General features: G+C 41.7%; 1 protein-coding gene across 49 annotated transcripts in view; it reads left to right on the forward strand.

Annotated features, from left to right (window-relative positions):
• Positions 1-20,759, forward strand: part of AKAP13 (A-kinase anchoring protein 13) — a 373,116-nt gene that overhangs the window by 188,049 nt on the left and 164,308 nt on the right. For all 49 annotated transcript variants that reach the window (XR_010151481.1, XR_010151483.1, XR_010151482.1 and 46 more), the window contains 2 exons: positions 12,102-12,300; positions 15,893-19,058. Coding sequence is in view for 45 of the 49 variants with exons in the window: in XM_054667098.2 (XP_054523073.1) it covers positions 12,102-12,300; positions 15,893-19,058 (3,365 nt within the window). In the remaining 4 variants the exon portion in view is untranslated. The remainder of the gene's footprint in view (positions 1-12,101; positions 12,301-15,892; positions 19,059-20,759) is intronic.

Raw genomic sequence — 20,759 nt, forward strand, 5'->3', positions numbered from 1 at the left:
TTTCTTTAAACAGATAAAAAACTCTGGCTCATAGAAGCGAAATAATTTGTCTTAGATCAGACCATGGTATAAATGGGATTCTATTCAGACTTCAGCACCTGTACTTTTCCCATACCACACTATGATTTAGCCTCTAGGGAAGTCTCAGTTGAACATAATTAGATGAATTTGTAGTGAATTGGTATTTTTTTCCTCGTAGGAAAAGGTAGGTTGGTGTCAATTTTGTGAACAATATGGTGAGCAATGTGGGCATGCCATTTTCCAGCCTGTTGGAATCAATATTGTCCCTCATTTGAGTAGAATGTGCTTGTTTTTTTTTTTTTTTTTTAAGACGGAGAATGAGAATTTGGGCTAGGCAGTTTGTCCAACATTTTGTCAGTCTCTTCAACGCTCACTATTCTGTTGATCAATGTAGCAGATGGTGGACTTTGGAACTTTTTATCAGAGAATGTGTGTTGAGAAATGTTCTACTTGGAAGGAACATTCCTTTGACTCATAAAAAATTTTTTCTCTTAAAGACCTCTTTGCTCCTTGTTGCCTTCAAATTACCCTGAATACTTCCTGCTGTGGGCACCGCATGAACTGTTCCTACAAAAGCCAGCCCTTTCCACTTAAAGTAGTGCAGCATTATATAAGGGGGAGAGCACAGGCTTTGGGAGCAGCCCAACCTGGATTCAAATCTATTACTTGTTAGCAATGTGCTAAGTAAGAGTGTGCTAGTATTTATTGACTGCCTACTGTGTGCCAGGCATTATTAAATAATTTATTTACTATCCTCATTAATTTCCACAACAACTTTCTTTGCTTTTTCACAGCAACCTTTTAAAAGGACTGTTACATTTTTTATAGGTCAAGATGCATGCTCAAAGAGGTTAAGTATCTAGCTCAAGTTCTAACTTCTTGTAAGTGGTAAAGTTTGATTTTGAACTGAGGTTTATCAAACTGCTAATGTATGTGTATACCTTGAACAAATATGTTAATATTTCTGTTCTCAATTTCCTCATCTCTGAGACTGGAATACTACCACTTTGAAGGACTGATAAGAGGATTAAATTAGTGTACTTAAAATTTTCTGTCAGTATCTGTTTAAGTAGATACTCAAATAATACTAGTTTCTTCCCTACCTTTAGTAAATAATAATAACAGAAGAATGAAGCAATTTTCACCTCTGCTTTTATTAAAATGTTTTACATTTAACTTTGTATTTTGAAAAATTTTGAACTCAGAAAAGATGCAAGAAAAGTGCAGTGAACTCCTATATATCCTTCATCCAAATTCTCCGATTCTTAACATTTGGTTACATTTGCTTTATCTGTGTGTGTATATATATACATATATAGAATTTTACTGAAGTCTTTGAGAGTAAGTTGCAGAATCATGACCTTCTGTTCCTAAATATTTCAGCATATATTTCCTAAGAACAAGGACAGTCAATACAGTAACAGTGCATTTATCAAAATTAGTAATTTATCATTAATACAGTAATCTAATATATAGTAGTTTATATTCTTCTTTTCACCATCTGCTTAATAGTGTTCTTTTAAGTATTTTTCCTCCTGATCTGGATCACACACTGGATTTAGTTGTTATGTTTAGTCTCCTTTGCCACCTGTGCCTTTTGAGCCATTACTGCCACTACATTTGGTTGTACTAGAATTACTTCCTTAGATTATCTGTCTCTTCAGAGAGTGGTGATCTCAAACCATCTTAAACATTGTGAGTAAAAGAGAAGAATATTTGTACTCTTCTGCCCTGGAGTGAAATCCCAACAAATACTTGAGTAACTGTGTATGTCAAGAGATTGTGCTGAGTGGTGGAGATCAGCAGGTCAGGAGATACACGGTCCTGGTTCTCAATGGGGCTTCCAGATGAGTAAGATTGTTATAGTGCAGTTCAGCAAGTCTTGCTGAGCTCACAAGAGAGACTGCTCCTGGAAGTGTGCTGGAAACTAGATACAATTCAGGGCTCCCAAAGGATGTTTAAAAACAATATTAATTACCTCATGACAGGAAGATTGAAAATTTCAAGGTAATCATATTGTCAGCTTTTCATATCTTAAAGTCTGTTTTGAAATCGGGTTGATCTAAGAGACTTTAACACTGTCTGATGTAGTAGTAATGAAACAATGCCTGTACTGCATCATTGCCACAATTGGTGGTAAAGTACCATTTCGTTTATTCAGGGTGATAGTTTCCTCATTGGAATTAAAAAAAAAAAATCAGAAGGCAGTAGAAATCTCTATGGACCTTCCTGCAGTATTTACATTCCTTCATCTACAGATCTTTCTTTCACTTGTTTTTTTCTGGTTTTTTAAAGTGTCAGCTGAGGCTATGGTGCCTCTTAATTCACCAACTGAAACAACCAGAATTTCTAGTGCGTTTGGTTATGCTTTCCTGTCCTGCAAGGCCTGATTTGGTTACAATATAATCTTTGTTCACATTTTTCAAGGTAAATTTTAGATACCCAGCCATAGTCCTCTTTATGGCAGAAACACAAGGCTGACGGACAACTTAATTACCAACTGTAGATGTAGGAAGGGCTTCCAATCAAGAGAATGCTGAGTAGTTATTTTACAAGTCTAAAGGAGACTGAATGCGGAAGATGGATTTAAAATGGAAATGTGGTAGTAGTACATAAAGAAATTCTGTGCTAGAATTGCAGAGCATTCAGATACACCTAGGATTCTAGGTATGGGCCTCATAGTTCACCTAAGAAGGAGAGTGGACAGAGAGAGAGCAGCGCCTTGCCTTTCCTTCCCTCTACTGGTCCTGTCACACATAGCCACTCTATTTCTGCATATGATTTTATCTGAAAACATGCAGCTACTTAGAAGTTTGAAAACTAGTGTCTTAGTTGTATTTGTGAAATTGTACCAAGCCATGGTCTCTCAGGTTCCTTGCAGCTCTATATAAAGCCTCTGAGCTGCTTTATTCACAGGTGTTTGCTGTCCATTGGTTGCATACTTTGGGAACACAGGTGCATGGTAACATTGGTGCATGGTAACATTAAGTTAGAGCATACTGTGAAGCAGATGATGTTGGAACTAATGGTTCATGTGAACTATTTGTACTATCACTACCAGTGCTACAGAGAGACAATTCACTTTATTTATACTCTATTACAGTGTCTTCAAATGTTCATCTCAAATCAGGTACATTTTGATCAATGCTGTTATACCATTTTATCATAATTTAATTTGCAACAGTTTTTTGCCTTAGTGGTACATAAGATGATGGTGCCTTTACAAGTAATAGCATCTTAATTTTGATGAAATATGCTATATTTAGTGCATAAGATGCCACACATATAAGGGTAAAACTCCTCATACATTCTTTCCTGCTGTTTTGCATCTATGAAGGTGGCAATAACTTCAGTAAGCCAAACTGTGGCTAACAGTAATTAATATTGAGACATTAATGTTGAGACAGATGTCATGTATCTTTGTAGCTCTAGCCTCTAGCATAGTGCCTACCACTTAATAGGTGTTCAGTAAATGTTTCATTGAATGGTCTTTTAATATTAGTTTATGAGGCTAGACCATTAAAACAAAGTTTTAGTTGGGAGTAATTAGAAAAAAGAAAATAACTTACTTTTTTTTTTTTTTTTTTTTTTTAAATGGAGTCTCGCTCTGTTGCCCAGGCTGGAGTGCAGTGGCGCAGTCTCGACTCACTGCAACCTCTGCCTCTTGGGTTCAAGCGATTCTTCTGCCTCAGACTTCTGAGTAGCTGGGATTACAGGTGCGTGCCACCACACCTGGCTAATTTTTTGTATTTTTTTGGTGGAGACGGGGTTTCCCAGTTAGCCAGGATGGTCTCAATCTCCTGACCTCGTGATCTGCCTGCGTCGGCCTCCCAAAGTGCTGGGATTACAGACGTGAGCCACTGTGCCTGACCGAAAATGACTGACTTTATTCAAGAGAAAAATAATTTGTACAAGTAAGGCAAGTAATCATAGTATATTACTTAGATCACCTGTGTACAACATTTCTAGATGCATAGTAATGTAGATACTGAATACTGATCCTACCAAAATTGTAACTTTTAAAATATTTGTATATATTTAAGAGATACAAGTGCAGTTTTTTGTTTTTGTTTTTTGTTTTTTTGAGATGGAGTCTCGCTCTGTCGCCAGGCTAGAGTGCAATGGTGTGATCTCGGCTCACTGCAACCTCCACCTCCCGGGTTCAAACGATTCTCCTGCCTCAGCCTCCCGAGTAGCTGGGACTACAGGCGTGTACCACCACACCCAGCTAATTTTTGTATTTTTAGTAGAGACGGGGTTTCATCATGTTGGCCAGGATGGTCTGGATCTCTTGACCTTGTGATCCACCCACCTCGGCCTCCCAAAGTGCTGAGATTGCAGGCGTGAGCCACCATGCCCAGCCACAAGTGCGGTTTTGTTACATGGACATATTTTGTAGTAGTGGTGACTGTAGGCTTTTAGTATAACCATCACCTAAATAATGTACCTTGTACCCATTAACAAAATTATAATTATTATGAAGAGAAAAGGACAAGCTGTGTGCATGTGCATTTGGGGAAGAGGGGCAGACACTAAGCTAAATACTCATTTTCTATGTTGAGAAGTCAGTTTGTAACCACATCGGTCTCCATTCCCACATTCCTCTTCTGTGTGCATGTCCGGTTCTGCTTTGTGATGCTGTTGTTTGGAGATGTGTAGTTTTTATGTAACATGGCCCAAAAATGTTAGGCCAAGATTTTATTTGTTAACTGGCCAAAAAAAAGTGATAAAGAGAAATTCTTTGTTTACTCGTATTTTTATATTATGTACCAACTTTGGATCTTAAACCCTCAGTAAAATGCAACTCCAGCAGACACTGTCCCACACCTAATACGGAGCTTCTGTTCTAGTCAGAGAGCTGAGAAAAGTATATAAATACCTATTAAATAGCCCAAAGAGGTGTGTGTGTGTGTGTGTGTGTGTGTGTGTATTTTTTAAAGCCAGTAGAGACCAGGCGCAGTGGCTCACGCCTGTAATCCCAGCACTTTGGGAGACTGAGGCAGGCAGATTGCTTGAGGCAGGCAGATTGCTTAAGTCCAGGAGTTCAAGACCAGCCTGGGCAACATGACAAAACCGTGTCTCTAGGAAAAATCCAAAAATTAGCTCGTATGGTGGTGCGTGCCTGTAGTCTCAGCTACTCAGGGGGCTGAAGTGGGAGGATCACTGGAGCCCCAGAGGTTGAGGCTGCAGTGAGCTGAGATTGCACCAGCACACTCCAGCATGAGTGACCCTCTATCAAAAAAAAAGAAAAAAGGAAAAAAAAAGTCACAAGAGAGTAATATAATAAGGAGGGGGGGAAAGATCCTATGTCCATAGAGAAAAGAATGGAAAAGCGATCAGTAAGCCAGACCGAAAGTTGGGTGGGTTTTGGATAGGCTGGAATCCCTGGATGATGAGGTGTCTTTGAGGAATGCACATTTACAGTTTGGCTGCAGAATGGGGTATAAGAAGATTAATTGTGGCTGGAAAAGAACATCGGTGAATACGGAGAATGGTGATGGCCCGGCAGAAGAGTTGCTGGTGTGGCATGGCCTGTAGAGGCACTGTGGTAGAGTAGAAAGAGATAGTATTCTGGCTCTGCTTATTAGCTGGGTGACCTTGGTCATGAAGTTCTGTGGCTCTTTGCTTTATATATCTATACAGTAGAGATAGGATGCTTTGCAGAATTAAGGTTATGATGAAGAGAGAAAGCCTAGGTGATACAGGCACACATGTATTTCACTCTCAATACAAAAAGAACAAAAAAAACGTTGTTTTGTTTTGTAGAACAGAGCTTTTGAGCAAAAGAATGATGTCACTATTGCTTTGAAACAGTTGTTTCTGATAGATTGGGGGGTAGTGAAGGCCCTAGGGTAATTGCCCCATAACAAGAGTGGCTGTAAGAGTCCAGGTAATTCAGTCAAAGTCTGAACTAGACCAGTGCCTGTAGGATTTGAAATAAGGAGCTGAATGGGGGAAGCATTGCAAACATGAAGTCAACATGTTCAGAATGTTCTGAACAAGGGAAGTGGTATTGCTAGGGATAACAGTGGTTTCATAAGTGGAAATAGGTTTGGCATTGCTGCTGCTTTTGATTATGGAGTAACATAAAATTGAGGTTTGAAATTTGAAGGTGCCCATTAGACACCCTGGTAAAGACATTCATAAAGTAGTTGGAAGTGTTGGTGCAGAACTAAGAGAGACTTTGAGTCAAGAGAAAGAGATTGTGGGGGTGAATTGGGGCTGTGGGAAAGGATAGATGAAAGAAGAGGACTGAATGCAGAGAATTGATGTGTTCACCTCTAGGAGATGAGGAAGAGGAGCCAGGGAAAACAGTAGATGTATAGGATGGATTTTTGTGGATGGCAAATAAGAATACATTTTAAAAGAAGAATCAGATCAACATGTTTTTTTCTTTTCTTTTTTTTTTTTTTTGAGACAGAGTTTCACTCTTGTTGCCCAGGCTGCAGTGCAATGCATCTATCTCAGCTCACTGCAACCTCTGCCTCCCGGGTTCAGGCGATTCTCCTGCCTCAGCCTCCCGAGTTGCTGGGATTACAGGTGCACGCCACTACACTCGGCTAATTTTTGTATTTTTGGTAGAGGGGGGGTTTCGCCATGTTGGCCAGGCTGGCCTTGAACTCCTGACCTCAGGTGATCCAAAGTGCTGGGATTACAACTGTGAGCCACCATGCCCAGCCAGATCAACATTTTTAAATTCTGCAAAACTCAGGGTTGACAGGGATAAAGAAAGGCCACTGGGCCGGGTGTGGTGGCTCACGCGTGTAATCCCAGCACTTTGGGAGGCCAAGGCAGGTGGATCACAAGGTCAGGAGATCAAGACCATCCTGGCTAACATGGTGAAACCCCATTGCTACTAAAAATACAAAAAATTAGCTGGGCATGGTGGCGGGCGCCTGTAGTCCCAGCTACTTGGGAGGCTGAGGCAGGAGAATGGCGTGAACCTGGGAGGCGGAGCTTGCAGTGAGCCGAGATTGTGCCACTGCACTCCAGCTGGGCGACAGAGCGAGACTCTGTCTCAAAAAAAAAAAAAAAAAAAAAGCCACTGGATTTTGATATTTTCTTATCACTGGATACCTGTGACAAAGCTTTGGTAGCATTCAGAGTGAGTAGGAGGCCAGGTGTGGTGGCTGACGCCTGTAATCCCAGCACTTTGGGAGGTAGAGAAGGATGGATCACCTGAGTTCAGGAGTTCAAGACCAGCCTGGCCAACATGGCAAAACCCCATCTCTACTAAAAATAGAAAAATTAGCCAAGTGTGGTGGCACACGCCCTGTAATCCCTGCTACTTGGGAGGCTGAGGCAGGAGAATCTCTTGAACCTGGGAGGCAGAGGTTGCAGTTAGCCGAGATCGCGCCACTGCACTCCAGCCTGGGTGACAGAACGAGACTCTGTCTCAAAAAACAAAAACCAAAGTGAGTAGGAGCCAGATCACAAAGCCTTAAAATGTTGAAATGGCTGGAAAGGAGGTAGAGATGGTGAGACTCCCTGAAGGGAAGAGGAAGACAGAACATGTTTCAGTGCGTTCAGCAGGATTTCTGGATGCCAGCACTACCGAGTTTGGGCCTGATAATTCTTTGTTGTAGGGAGCAGTCCTGTGCTTTGTAGGATCCCCTCCTACTCCTGAGTTGTGACAACCAAAGATGTCTCCAGATATTGTCAAATGTCCCCTGGGGGCCATATTCCTTGGGTGAGAACTGATCGACAGGGTTGAATAAGGATTCCTACCGCTGGAGTGGGGAAGGAGCTAGTCCAGAAGTGGGTGGAAAACCGCAGGCAGCCAGGGGATGATTTACTGAAGCAGGGACCCAAGGAGGGCAGGAAGAAACAGAGCAAAACCTCAGTCTAGAAGAGGTATCCTGAAGTTGGAGAAGGTGGGGAAATGCATTGTTGTTGTTGTTTTTTGTAATGACAGTTGTTTTGGCTTACATTAGATGGCCTCAAGCTTATCACTGAGAAAGGAGAAAAGGTCTTTTGAGAATGAAGTAAGCAAGGTTAATGTTTGGCATTAGAGGAAATTATATAAACTTTAATCCCAGTGGGGGAAGATTAGTGTACAGGTGAGTAAAAGGATTACTGAGCAGCAATGAGGCCTCGCTGAATGGACCTTTTGAAGCAATTATTAAAAAGATTGGTAAAATGTATATCTCAACCACGCTGATACTTTTTATATTTGTGCGTTTTACAGACTAGACTTATGTACTTTTTTTTTACTTTTTATTTTGCTTATTTCACGGGACTTTGTAGATTTCAATGTTATTGAACTTTTATTTCAGTTATTTTTAATGGCTACATAATAGTCTATAGATCTGTTCTTTAATTTACCAATCAGCGCTTCAGTTACTAACTGGTTAGATTGCTTCCAGTTTTTAATGAAGTTGTGCCAAAAGTTGCAGTAAACATTCTTATGCATAGAGTTTTGCGAGATTTTACTAGTGGACCCAGTAAAGGTTTTATATGGTGGTAACACAGAGCAGGAAATGTATTTTCTGAAATGTCACATTAATGAGGCCACCCTTGATCCACCACATTTAAAATTGCAACCTTCATTCCTGCTTTAATCTCTGTAGCACTTGCTATCTTCTAGGTGTTTTACTTATTTATCTTGATTGCTGTTGTCTCCCTTGTTCGACAGAACAGGGATTTTGGTTTGCTTCACCAGTACCTTAAATAGTGCCTGGCACATACATACTTGCTGAATGAATGGATGATGGGACTTACCCAGACCTGTAGGCGAAATGAGTTTGGAAGAGTGTCAGTAGCAACAGATATTCATGGAAGCCAGTGGGAAAATACTTGCAATGACTGATCTTTAGTATCTAGAGGGACGAGGAAGCAACAAAAGTCCCCAGGGACATGAATTGGGAGATTGAAGGGTTAGTACCTGGAGGTAATTGTGACAACAAAAGCACATTCCTCTGGAAGGTGAGAGTGGGAGAGGTAGAAGGTAAGTAGGCTGTGGTTAGAGAAAGGGATTTCCCAAGGTTTAGCTATTAGAAATGGAACAGTTTGAGAATTAAATTCTCAAATTTAATTTTGAGAAGGTTGGTAGAATACTCCATTTCATGGAGAATGGACTGTATCACTTTTTAATTGCTCCTGCCTTGGCAAACAGTGTCCTCTAATCTTGTTATATTTGGGTCATGCTCAGTGGTGGTATATAAAGCAGGTTTTGTTTTCAGAGATCTTTTTTGTTGGAATATGTCTGTATGTGATAATCTGATTAAGCAGATATGCCACTAATGTCTGCCACACAATAAGGCATGTTAGTGACTATGTCAATGTAGGCTTGAAAGCTACATTGATAGAGAAGTTGTCTCCCCACTATTTGACTTCTTGAGTCATTTCTTTGAACTGTCGAGAGTATTTTACAAGTGCTTTTCTGTTTGAGGTCATTTCACTCAGAGTATAGCAACTTAGTAGAATATGTAAAACATGTAGTATAGCATATGCCATTCTTATTTTAAGCTGCTTTTGGGGAGCCACTCTTGGGTATGGAAGTTGTAATAGTAGTTTTTGGAGTACACTTAATTATTATTACCGTCAGCCAGTACATGATTTTCCATTGCCTTATACGTTTTCCACTGTAGCCTTAAAAAAAAATTTTTTTTTTATTATTACACTGTAAGTTCTGGGATGCATGTGTAGAACGTGCAGGTTTATTACATAGGTATATACGTGCCGTCGTGGTTTGCTGCACCCATCAACCCGTCATCTACGTTAGGTATTTCTGCTAATGCTCTCCCTCCCCTAGCCCCCAACCACCTGACCGACCCCGGTGTGTGATGTTCCCCTTCCTGTGTCCATGTGTTCTTATTGTTCAACTCCCACTTATGAGTGAGAACATGTGGTGTTTGGTTTTCTGTTCCTGTGTTAGTTTGCTGAGAACGATGGTTTCCAGCTTCATCCATTTCTCTACAAAGGACATGAACTCATCCTTTTTTATGGCTGCCACTGTAGCATATTTTTAGCTTTAAAATTCCAATTAGTCTCAGGTGAATTGTTAATGACAGACAGGTGTGACTTAGTAGAAAAAACTGGAGAGACAGTTGAAGTAATCTTTCTCATATTTTTCAGTGGCTAGATAGCATGTCTGTAATTTCTTAATTCTTTAGTTTCTTCTATTTCAAAACATGATAATGATCTCAAATATAACCTTCCTCCCAGAATCTCAGGGATACTTTACCAATCTATTGTTTGCTTCGGTGGGATTATAATAACTGTGATATAGGTTGGGAGGCCAAGGTGGGTGGATCACCTGAGGTCAGGAGTTCGAGATCAGCCTGGCCAATGTGGCAAAACACCTGTCCTTACTAAAAATACAAAAAAATTAGCTGGGCGTGGTGGGACGCGCCTGTAATCGCAGCTACTCAGGAGGCTGAGGCAGGAGAATCGATGAACCTGGGAGTTAGAGGTTGCATTGAGCCAAGATCGCACCACCGCACTCCAGCCTTGGCGACAGAGCGGGACTCTGTCTCAAAAATAAATAAATAAATAAATAAATAAATAAATAAATAAATAAATAAGATATGATATGGGATATTCAAAGGTGTTAATGTTGTAAGGAAAGGAAAAATAACATTTCATATAAGGAGGAAAGGGTTGATGGAAAGCATAATCTATTATTGTGCCTGATCTTTGAGCTGCTAGGCACCTTATCAGAATGCTGTTTGAGGAGTGTTTTCATTATGTTTAAAGCTTTCAGAGAAAGTAGGATTTTCTGATACAAGTAGAAAAATAGAAAAAAGTAGATATGTTTTTCTACTTTTAAGAAGGGAAGGCTTACTAGGAATTATTTTTAAACGAATGAAAGAGTAGAAGGAGGAAGAATAGGCAGTATCCGTGTGTGATTTCTCTGTGTCAAACACCATAGATGTAGTTTTTTATGCACATTTTCTCTAATTCTCAAAACAGTGCTTAGATTATAATATCTGTGTTTGCATATTATGAAATTAAGGCTCAGAAAAGTTAAGAAATTTGTCTAGCATCATATAGTTAGGAGATAAAATTTTGTACCCAGAAATCTCTAACTCTGTATACCACACTGTGTATCAGACTAATGAGAAAGAATAGTGACACCAACGGTTAGGGCTTCAGACATTTACATTTGTGCTGAATGTAGAAGAGGGTGCTTAACACTTGAAATGCGTGCTCAAGTACAATAGTTAATAATATGAGATTGTGTGGGGTATGATTGTGTGCCTCATCCCTGTTTATTGTATGCCCCAAGATTCTTTCATCTGCTGCAAAAAAGCACAGCGCAGATTATGTGTGGTATCACAGCAGGCATTACGGGCATGGGTATGCCTTCTGGATGCAAGGGTGGAATTGGAGGTGCTGTAGCCTTTAGAGGAGAAACCCACTTGCCTTGTTCAAATCAGTTGGCGTATAATGGTGGAAAGTTGTTATATTTGTTTATAATGATATGAGTTGAGCAAACTTGCTTGTTTTTTAAATTTTATGAATTTTAACTTTAAGTTCTTGGAACCAAGTGCTTTATTCCAAATAGGATACGATAATTATATTGACAAGTGTTGAACAATATGTCATTGTAATAGTTTTTCTTTGTGTAATTGACTTCAATAATCTTGAGAGTGTTTTCTGCACCTATTGTTAGAAAAGTTGGAGTGCCCTTGTAAGGGTTGGAGTGAGTGGTTCTTCTCTTGCCATTATAATTGACTGTAGTTAGCGTATGGTCTAATTTATTTTAAGAGCACCTCTTAATAAGCCTTGATTTTGTTGAAAATCAGGCTAAAACCATCTTCCTTGCACTTCCTCATTACTTGGTTGTTAGCATAATATTAACTATTATTAGATCCCAGACATCTCTTTATCTTGATCTAAAGAACATTGTTAGGGCTAGGAGTCCTGCAGTTTTCATTTAACCCATTTGTGATCTCTTGTGAGGAGGATGGAGCTATTGGTTATATGCCTGAATCATTTGGGAGGTATATATACTAATTTTTGCTGGTGAACCTCAAAGAACAATCAGGTTAGAAATACGAAGTAAGACTTAGAACGTTAAGCCTATGCCTGGGAGGCAGAATATATATATATTAACCAGAGATGCTTGCATGTAGGGAGAATGCTGGAGAACCAGACTCCTGGAGCAGTTTATCCTATGAAATACCGTATGGAGACTGTTCTGTGAGGCATCATCGAGAGTTGGACATCTATACATTAACCTCTGAGTCTGATTCACATCATGAACACCCACTTCCTGGAGACAGTTGCACTGGACCAATTTTTAAACTTATGAACATCCAACAGCAACTAATGGTAAGTCAGAAAGCTTTTATTTTTAAGTATATGCATGTGTATGTGTGTGTTTTGTATGTGTGTGTCCCCGCCCTCCTCCAATGAACCTTGATATAATTAGAACATAAAAATGCTTTCCTGGTGGGAGGCTGAGACGGGCGGATCACAAGGTCAGGAGATCGAGACCATCCTGGCTAACACGGTGAAACCCTGTCTCTAAAAATACAAAAAATTGGCCGGCCTGGTGGCGGGCGCCTGTAGTCCCAGCTACTCGGAAGGCTGAGGCAGGAGAATGGCCTGAACCCAGGAGGCGGAGCTTGCAGTGAGCCGAGGTCACGCCATTGCACTCTAGCCTGGGCAACAGAGCGAGACTCCGTCTCAAAAAAAAAAAACTTTCCTGGCCAGGCACAGTGGCTCATGCCTGTAATCCCAGCACTTTGGAAGGGCCAACACAGGTGGATCACTTGAGCTCAGGAGTTTGAGATCAGCCTGGGCAACATGGAGAAACTCTGGCTCTACAGAAGTTAGCTGGGCATGGTGGCGTACGCCTATAGTCCCAGCTACTTGGGGGTCTGAGGCAGGCAGATCATGTGAGCCTGGGAGGCAGAGGTTGCAGTGAGCTGAGATGACACCACTGCACTCCTGCCTGGGTGACAGAGCAAGACCTTGTCTCAAAAACAGAAAAAGAAAGACTTTCCCCAAAGATTCTGAGACCTGTAAAGCAGTATTAGCAGTATTAAATGTTACCACTTACAGATCAGAGCTAGCATTAAGGTTGTAGCCGTAGGGGGACTGAGAGGTTTTTTTCATTGGTTTTGGGAATAATGGAAGACACACATTTCAGGTACAGAAATATGCAACAACTAGAACTAAATTCCTGGCATAAAAGGATATTTGTCTGTGTTTGGCTTAACTTTACAAAATGAAAGAACCAACAGTTTCTGAGATTGTTGCCAAAGAACAAGAACCAAATTTAATCAGGAGTATTTTTACAACTATTTTAGTGGCGATGATATGTACCATTTAAATATAGTGTTACTATATTTAAATCAATAGTTGTATGGTACAAAGATAACTAAAAAAAACAGAAAAGATTTTATAATCCACTCAAGTCTTCAAGATAAAGTTGTTGCCAGACATAAAAACATTACAGACTCCCTGTTAGCATTTATTATGAATAACATAAACGTCATATGTGTACATCTCTCTTGGCCATAACATCTGAAAGGCTGTGTTTAGGTAATTTTTCCACCCAGTTTATTTCAGAGCTGATTTGATTTGGAAACCACTGGACAGTAATTTCATTTAAGGTCAGCTCAATGCCAGAGGCTTCTTTGGGAGCATGCATTATTTGAGACCAGCAAGCCAAGAAATTCCACAGGGTTATGTGATGCTCCCACTTTTGTGTTTTAGAATTGTGTTTGTTCCAGAGCAAGTGACATTTCATTTTCCTCTGAGTGGACTTCTAGGCAATCAGGTTTTTCCTTAGAGCTCTTTTTACTAGGTGAATGGTAGTTCACTTGAAAATATAGTTTTGCAGGTGCCAAAGCTACCTGCCAAGATATGGAAATGGTTGGCAGGCAAATACGAGAAATTAAAACTGTGGGAACATACATGTGCTACTTTCTTTAGGCAACACTACTTGTTTCTCCAGATTTCTGTTTTATAATGTTTACCATTTATTAAATTTAATGACTTTATTTCCTGATTTTTAGGAGACTGTCGTACTCTCAGCAGGACTGGAAATAAGCTAATTTTGAATACTCTTAAGGAGCCTAACACAGAAGCTTTTAGTGAAAGTCCATTTTGCTTGTACACTCTACTAGAAAGACTTTAACAAGCATGACACATTTTACACTTGTACATATAAACTTTTACAATAGGCTCAGTAGGTAGATAGGAATGGTCTGATGATGGAACCCTGTAAGTGCCCAATATATTCACTGAGTGAGTAGGTGAATGAGAGGATGGATGGCAGTAGGTGTGCATATTATTGCAGTAGATCAGGTAATGAATGGCGAGCAAACCAGATGTTTGGAAAAATAGATTTTAGGTGTTGAGAAAATATTTTTATAAGAATTTTTGAAATTTTGATATAAAGGTAAAATCACTAAAGATCACCTGTATTTGTTTTTCTCCATTTTAAACCTTGCTGCATGCACATGGGATTTTTGCATATTTATAAACTTAGATTAATAATTTTTTTCTAATTGCAATATGGTCCTCATAGTTAATAATGGCTAGTATTTCTTCCATCAGTTTTATGAACCTTGATTTTCTTTATCATTCCCATGCCGTTGGTTATATCTGTTTATATTTTTTAAATACTTTAAAGTTGCAAAATCCATTTTTGAGATTACATATAGTATCCATAATATACTCTGACAGTATATAGGTATATGTTCTCATTTATTTTATATTTAATATGTTCTGATTTTATCAAAAGGTGAAAGAATATCTGCCATTCCACTGTTCCTGAAATTATGACCTCATAACTCGATGGTTAAGTTAGATTGGTTGGAACATATTTTGGGGATTAAAGGACACTGAACTCAGTAAGTATTTAGGGCACAGGCACATTGGCTGCACCTTGTAATGGAAAAGAGCTAGGATTTGTTTTTACTTGTATATATGAGGCAGGGTGTAAGTAGGCTCTGCCCTTCTGAAGACAATGAAAAATATAGGTGGGACACAGTGGTGTACGCCCTATAATCCCAGCACTTCGGGAGACCAAGGTAGGAGGATCCCATAGGCTCAGGAGTTGGAGAACAGCCTGGGCAACATAGTGAGACCCCGTCTCTACAAAAAATAAAACAATTAGTCAGGTGCAATGGTGCACACCTGTAGTCCTAGCTACTCAAGAGGCTGAGGCGGCAGGGTCACTTGAGCCCAGGAGTTCAAGGCTGCGGTGAGCTGTGATCACACCACTGCACTTCAGCCTGGCCTCAGAATGAGAGAGCCCACCTTAATGTTAGCAGCTCAATTGAAGATATTCACTGAGCTTTTTAAAAATCAGGTTTTTGAGACTCTTTTATTTTTATTTTTTTTAAGACGGAGTTTTGCTCTTGTTGCCCAGGCTGGAGTGCAGTGGTGCTGTCTCGGCTCACTGCAACCTCTGCCTCCCAGGTACAAGCAATTCTCCTGCCTCAGCCTCCCAAGTAGCTGAGATTACAGGCATGCACCACCACGCCCGGCTAATTTTGTATTTTTAGTAGAGACAGGGTTTCTCCATGTTGAGGCTGGTCTCGAACTCCTGACCTCAGGTGATCTGCCTGCCTCAGCCTCCCAAAGTGCTGGGATTACAGGCATGAGCCACCATGCCCGGCGAGACTCAGTTTTAATCTACTTCCTAAAATAAATTCAAAATTTAGAAAATAGATATTTCATATATCCTAATCTATTTTGAACATCCCAGTATATAGGCAGATATGAAAGGAAAGTAATATCAGAAATAAGAGGAAATTTATTTGTATTCTTTTAGATTCGCTTATCATGTGACCTTAGAAGAGCTAGAATAGAAGTGAGTTCTGTCCAACAGAATTTTTGCTCAGAGGTGTCAGTGACATCTTCTCCTACAGGCAGTTTTTTAAAAGTGTATTTCATTTCCTCCTAGAAAACAAACCTCAAGCAGATGGACAGTCTTATGCCCTTAATGATGACGGCACAGGATCCTTCCAGTGCCCCAGAGACAGATGGCCAGTTTCTTCCCTGTGCACCGGAGCCCACGGACCCTCAGCGACTTTCTTCTTCTGAAGAGACTGAGAGCACTCAGTGCTGCCCAGGGAGCCCTGTTGCACAGACTGAAAGTCCCTGTGATTTGTCAAGCATAGTTGAGGAGGAGAATACAGACCGTTCCTGTAGGAAGAAAAATAAAGGCGTGGAAAGAAAAGGGGAAGAGGTGGAGCCAGCACCTATTGTGGACTCTGGAACTGTATCTGATCAAGACAGCTGCCTTCAGAGCTTGCCTGATTGTGGAGTAAAGGGCACGGAAGGCCTTTCGTCCTGTGGAAACAGAAATGAAGAAACTGGAACAAAATCTTCTGGAATGCCCACAGACCAGGAGTCCCTGAGCAGTGGAGATGCTGTGCTTCAGAGAGACTTGGTCATGGAGCCAGGCACAGCCCAGTATTCCTCTGGAGGTGAACTGGGAGGCATTTCAACAACAAATGTCAGTACCCCAGACACTGCAGGGGAAATGGAACATGGGCTCATGAACCCAGATGCCACTGTTTGGAAGAATGTGCTTCAGGGAGGGGAAAGTACAAAGGAAAGATTTGAGAACTCTAATATTGGCACAGCTGGAGCCTCTGACGTGCACGTCACAAGTAAGCCTGTGGATAAAATCAGTGTTCCAAACTGTGCCCCTGCTGCCAGTTCCCTGGATGGTAACAAACCTGCTGAGTCTTCACTTGCGTTTAGTAATGAAGAAACCTCCACTGAAAAAACAGCAGAAACGGAAACTTCACGAAGTCATGAGGAGAGTGCTGATGCTCCAGTAGATCAGAATTCTGTGGTGATTCCAGCTGCTGCAAAAGACAAGATTTCAGATGGATTAGAACCTTATACTGTCTTAGCAGCAGGCATAGGTGAGGCAATGTCACCCTCAGATTTAGCCCTTCTTGGGCTGGAAGAAGATGTAATGCCACACCAGAACTCAGAAACAAATTCATCTCATGCTCAAAGCCAAAAGGGCAAATCCTCACCCATTTGTTCTACAACTGGAGACGATAAACTTTGTGCAGACTCTGCATGTCAACAGAACACAGTGACTTCTAGTGGCGATTTGGTTGCAAAACTGTGTGATAACATAGTTAGCGAGCCCGAAAGCACCACAGCAAGGCAACCCAGCTCACAAGATCCACCCGATGCCTCCCACTGTGAAGACCCACAGGCTCATACAGTCACCTCTGACCCTGTAAGGGATACCCAGGAACGTGTGGATTTTTGTCCTTTCAAAGTGGTGGATAACAAAGGCCAACGAAAAGATGTGAAACTAGATAAACCTTTAACAAATATGCTTGAGGTGGTTTCACATCCACATCCAGTTGTCCCTAAAATGGAGAAAGAACTGGTGCCAGACCAGGCAGTAATATCAGACAGTACTTTCTCTCTGGCAAACAGTCCAGGCAGTGAATCAGTAACCAAGGATGACGCACTTTCTTTTGTCCCCTCCCAGAAAGAAAAGGGAACAGCAACTCCTGAACTACATACGGCTACAGATTATAGAGTTGGCCAAGATGGAGATTCTAATGAGCCTGATACGCCGCCACTAGAAGACAGGGCAGCAGACCTGTCCACATCCTCCACTGCTGCAGAACTTCAGCACGGGATGGGGAATACCAGTCTCACAGGACTTGGTGGAGAGCATGAGGGTCCCGCCCCTCCAGCAATCCCAGAAGCTCTGAATATCAAGGGGAACACTGACTCTTCCCTGCAAAGTGTGGGTAAGGCCACTTTGGCTTTAGATTCAGTTTTGACTGAAGAAGGAAAACTTCTGGTGGTTTCAGAAAGCTCTGCAGCTCAGGAACAAGATAAGGATAAAGCAGTGACCTGTTCCTCTATTAAGGAAAATGCTCTCTCTTCAGGAACTTTGCAGGAAGAGCAGAGAACACCACCTCCTGGACAAGATACTCAGCAATTTCATGAAAAATCAATCTCAGCTGACTGTGCCAAGGACAAAGCACTTCAGCTAAGTAATTCACCGGGTGCATCCTCTGCCTTTCTTAAGGCAGAAACTGAACATAACAAGGAAGTGGCCCCACAAGTCTCACTGCTGACTCAAGGTGGGGCTGCCCAGAGCCTGGTGCCACCAGGAGCAAGTCTGGCCACAGAGTCAAGGCAGGAAGCCTTGGGGGCAGAGCACAACAGCTCCGCTCTGTTGCCAGATGGGTCTGATGGGTCCGATGCTCTTAACTGCAGTCAGCCTTCTCCTCTGGATGTTGGAGTGAAGAACACTCAATCCCAGGGAAAAACTAGTGCCTGTGAGGTGAGTGGAAATGTGACGGTGGATGTTACAGGGGTTAATGCTCTACAAGGTATGGCTGAGCCCAGAAGAGAGAATATATCACACAACACCCAAGACATCCTGATTCCAAACATCTTGTTGAGCCAAGAGAAGAATGCCGTTCTAGGTTTGCCAGTGGCTCTACAGGACAAAGCTGTGACTGACCCACAGGGAGTTGGAACCCCAGAGATGATACCTCTTGATTGGGAGAAAGGGAAGCTGGAGGGAGCAGACCACAGCTGTACCATGGGCGACGCTGAGGAAGCCCAAATAGACGATGAAGCACATCCTGTCCTACTGCAGCCTGTTGCCAAGGAGCTCCCCACAGACATGGAGCTCTCAGCCCATGATGATGGGGCCCCAGCTGGCGTGAGGGAAGTCATGCGAGCCCCGCCTTCAGGCAGGGAAAGGAGCACTCCCTCTCTACCTTGCACGGTCTCTGCCCAGGACGCACCTCTGCCTAAGGGAGCAGACTTGATAGAGGAGGCTGCCAGCCGTATAGTGGATGCTGTCATCGAACAAGTCAAGGCCGCTGGAGCACTGCTTACTGAGGGGGAGGCCTGTCACATGTCACTGTCCAGCCCTGAGTTGGGTCCTCTCACTAAAGGACTAGAGAGTGCTTTTACAGAAAAAGTGAGTACTTTCCCACCTGGGGAGAGCCTACCAATGGGCAGTACTCCTGAGGAAGCCACGGGGAGCCTTGCAGGATGTTTTGCTGGAAGGGAGGAGCCAGAGAAGATTATTTTACCTGTCCAGGGGCCTGAGCCAGCAGCAGGTAAGCAAAACATAATACAAAATTAACAGTCTGAGAAGCAGATTCCCTTAAGAGTCACTGTGGTGTCCTGGTAAAAATATAGGCATCTTTGTTGTTTTGAGGCCTTGCACTCATTGGGTAGGTAGCCAAGTTAATAGTCACCACCATCAGGAGGGGCACGTCGTCTCAGGGTTGGACAGATTTTGCTTCCTGTATTGTAGACTTACTGCTTGGTTGCTTAAGCTTATAAACACTCCTGTCTCATTCTGGAGTGGTTGCAACTTTGCAAACCTAGAAAACAATGCCTAGATCACAGGTACTCTAAAGTGGTGAAAGAATTTAGCAGATGTTTTTATTCACATGGCTTAGTCCTTTTCTCTAGTACCATAGAAAACAGTGCCAAAAAGCTGTGTTTTATCTACAAGCCTGAAACTCCCTTCCTCCCCTATCATCCTAGTCTGTATTCTGAGCAAATTTAGAGTCAGAGTGGTTTCATGAACAGCTGTAAGTATTGTTCTGAGCTGACTTCCCAACATCCAAAATGGTGGTGTTAGGTCACTGGTGTTTTTTTTTGTTTGTTTTTGTTTTTTTTTGGGCTAGGGGTGTTGTTGACGGGGAACTCCTTCCTTTTCCTGCTTGGGGAGTGGACCTCTAGTTCCATTGCCTGTTGCTTTTGGGCAGCAGTCTGGGAATTCAAGACCCTGCACAGTGCAGGGGATAGGATGCAGGATTTCCGCCCAAGCCCAGTCTGCTGAGCTGCTGTCACAGGGCAGACCTTGTGTCTGCTTTATCTTGGTGAAGCAGCTGCACTGAGCAGATTGCTCACACAGCAGCCTGTTCCATCTGTGGGTAACCATGTTCCGAGGCAGCAAAGAGAAACCGCTATTGCTCCGTGGAAATAAACTATCTGAATAAAACTTCTTAACGGGGGTTGAGGCTGAAGCTGAAACAGGAGTCGGACACGATCTTGGCTCCTGAAGTCTTTAAAGGTCAGTTTGATGCACACTTCTATACCACCACCTGTTACCAGCTGTAGACAGAAGACCTATCTCCATGCTTGCCCCTAGGCTTTTGTAGGTAAGAAGCAGCCTGTTTTGTCTTTATTGTTTATTTTTGCTGTTCTTTTCAATTTTTGAAAATCCCTTTACACATATGTATTAAGAATGTGGGGGAGGGTTATGGAGAGAAATGAATCAATGGAGCAAAAGAAGTTGCTTTGGAAGAAGCGCAATTTAAATACAGTGGTTATTTTCCCTGGTAAAGGGCTTTTAGCCGTTTATAATCTTTTTCCTCCCCAGTTGAGGGATTTAAGGAATCCGAGGTAGAATTTTTGATGACTTTAGCTTTTTAGTTTTATTAATGTTTTGGATTGTTAGTGTTAGATACTTGCTGGCTGTTGTCTCAGGATTTAAATGAGGTCTCTAATTTTTAAAAAAAGCCACAACAACAAGTCTATTTTGGGGGCCCTGGCAGGTTGGCATTTCAGAAGAATGGGAGTGGCTGTAAGCTGATGCCTGGTGATGTTCTTTTCATTTCGGTGCTGCGTCCTTGGCCACATGGGCCGGAATTATTTCTCTTTCTGGCTCAGTAGTCAGAATTTAACTCAAGCAAGTGTGAACTCTGTGGGGATTGTGTCTGTAGTATCCTATGAGAAAAAGTAAAAACCAGGGAGAATTTCAGACTTTGATTTTTATTAGCACATATAGTAAAGATGGTGAGAAA

The sequence above is a fragment of the Pan troglodytes genome, chromosome 16, assembly GCF_028858775.2.
Source record: "Pan troglodytes isolate AG18354 chromosome 16, NHGRI_mPanTro3-v2.0_pri, whole genome shotgun sequence".
Classification (NCBI taxonomy): Eukaryota; Metazoa; Chordata; class Mammalia; order Primates; family Hominidae; genus Pan; species Pan troglodytes.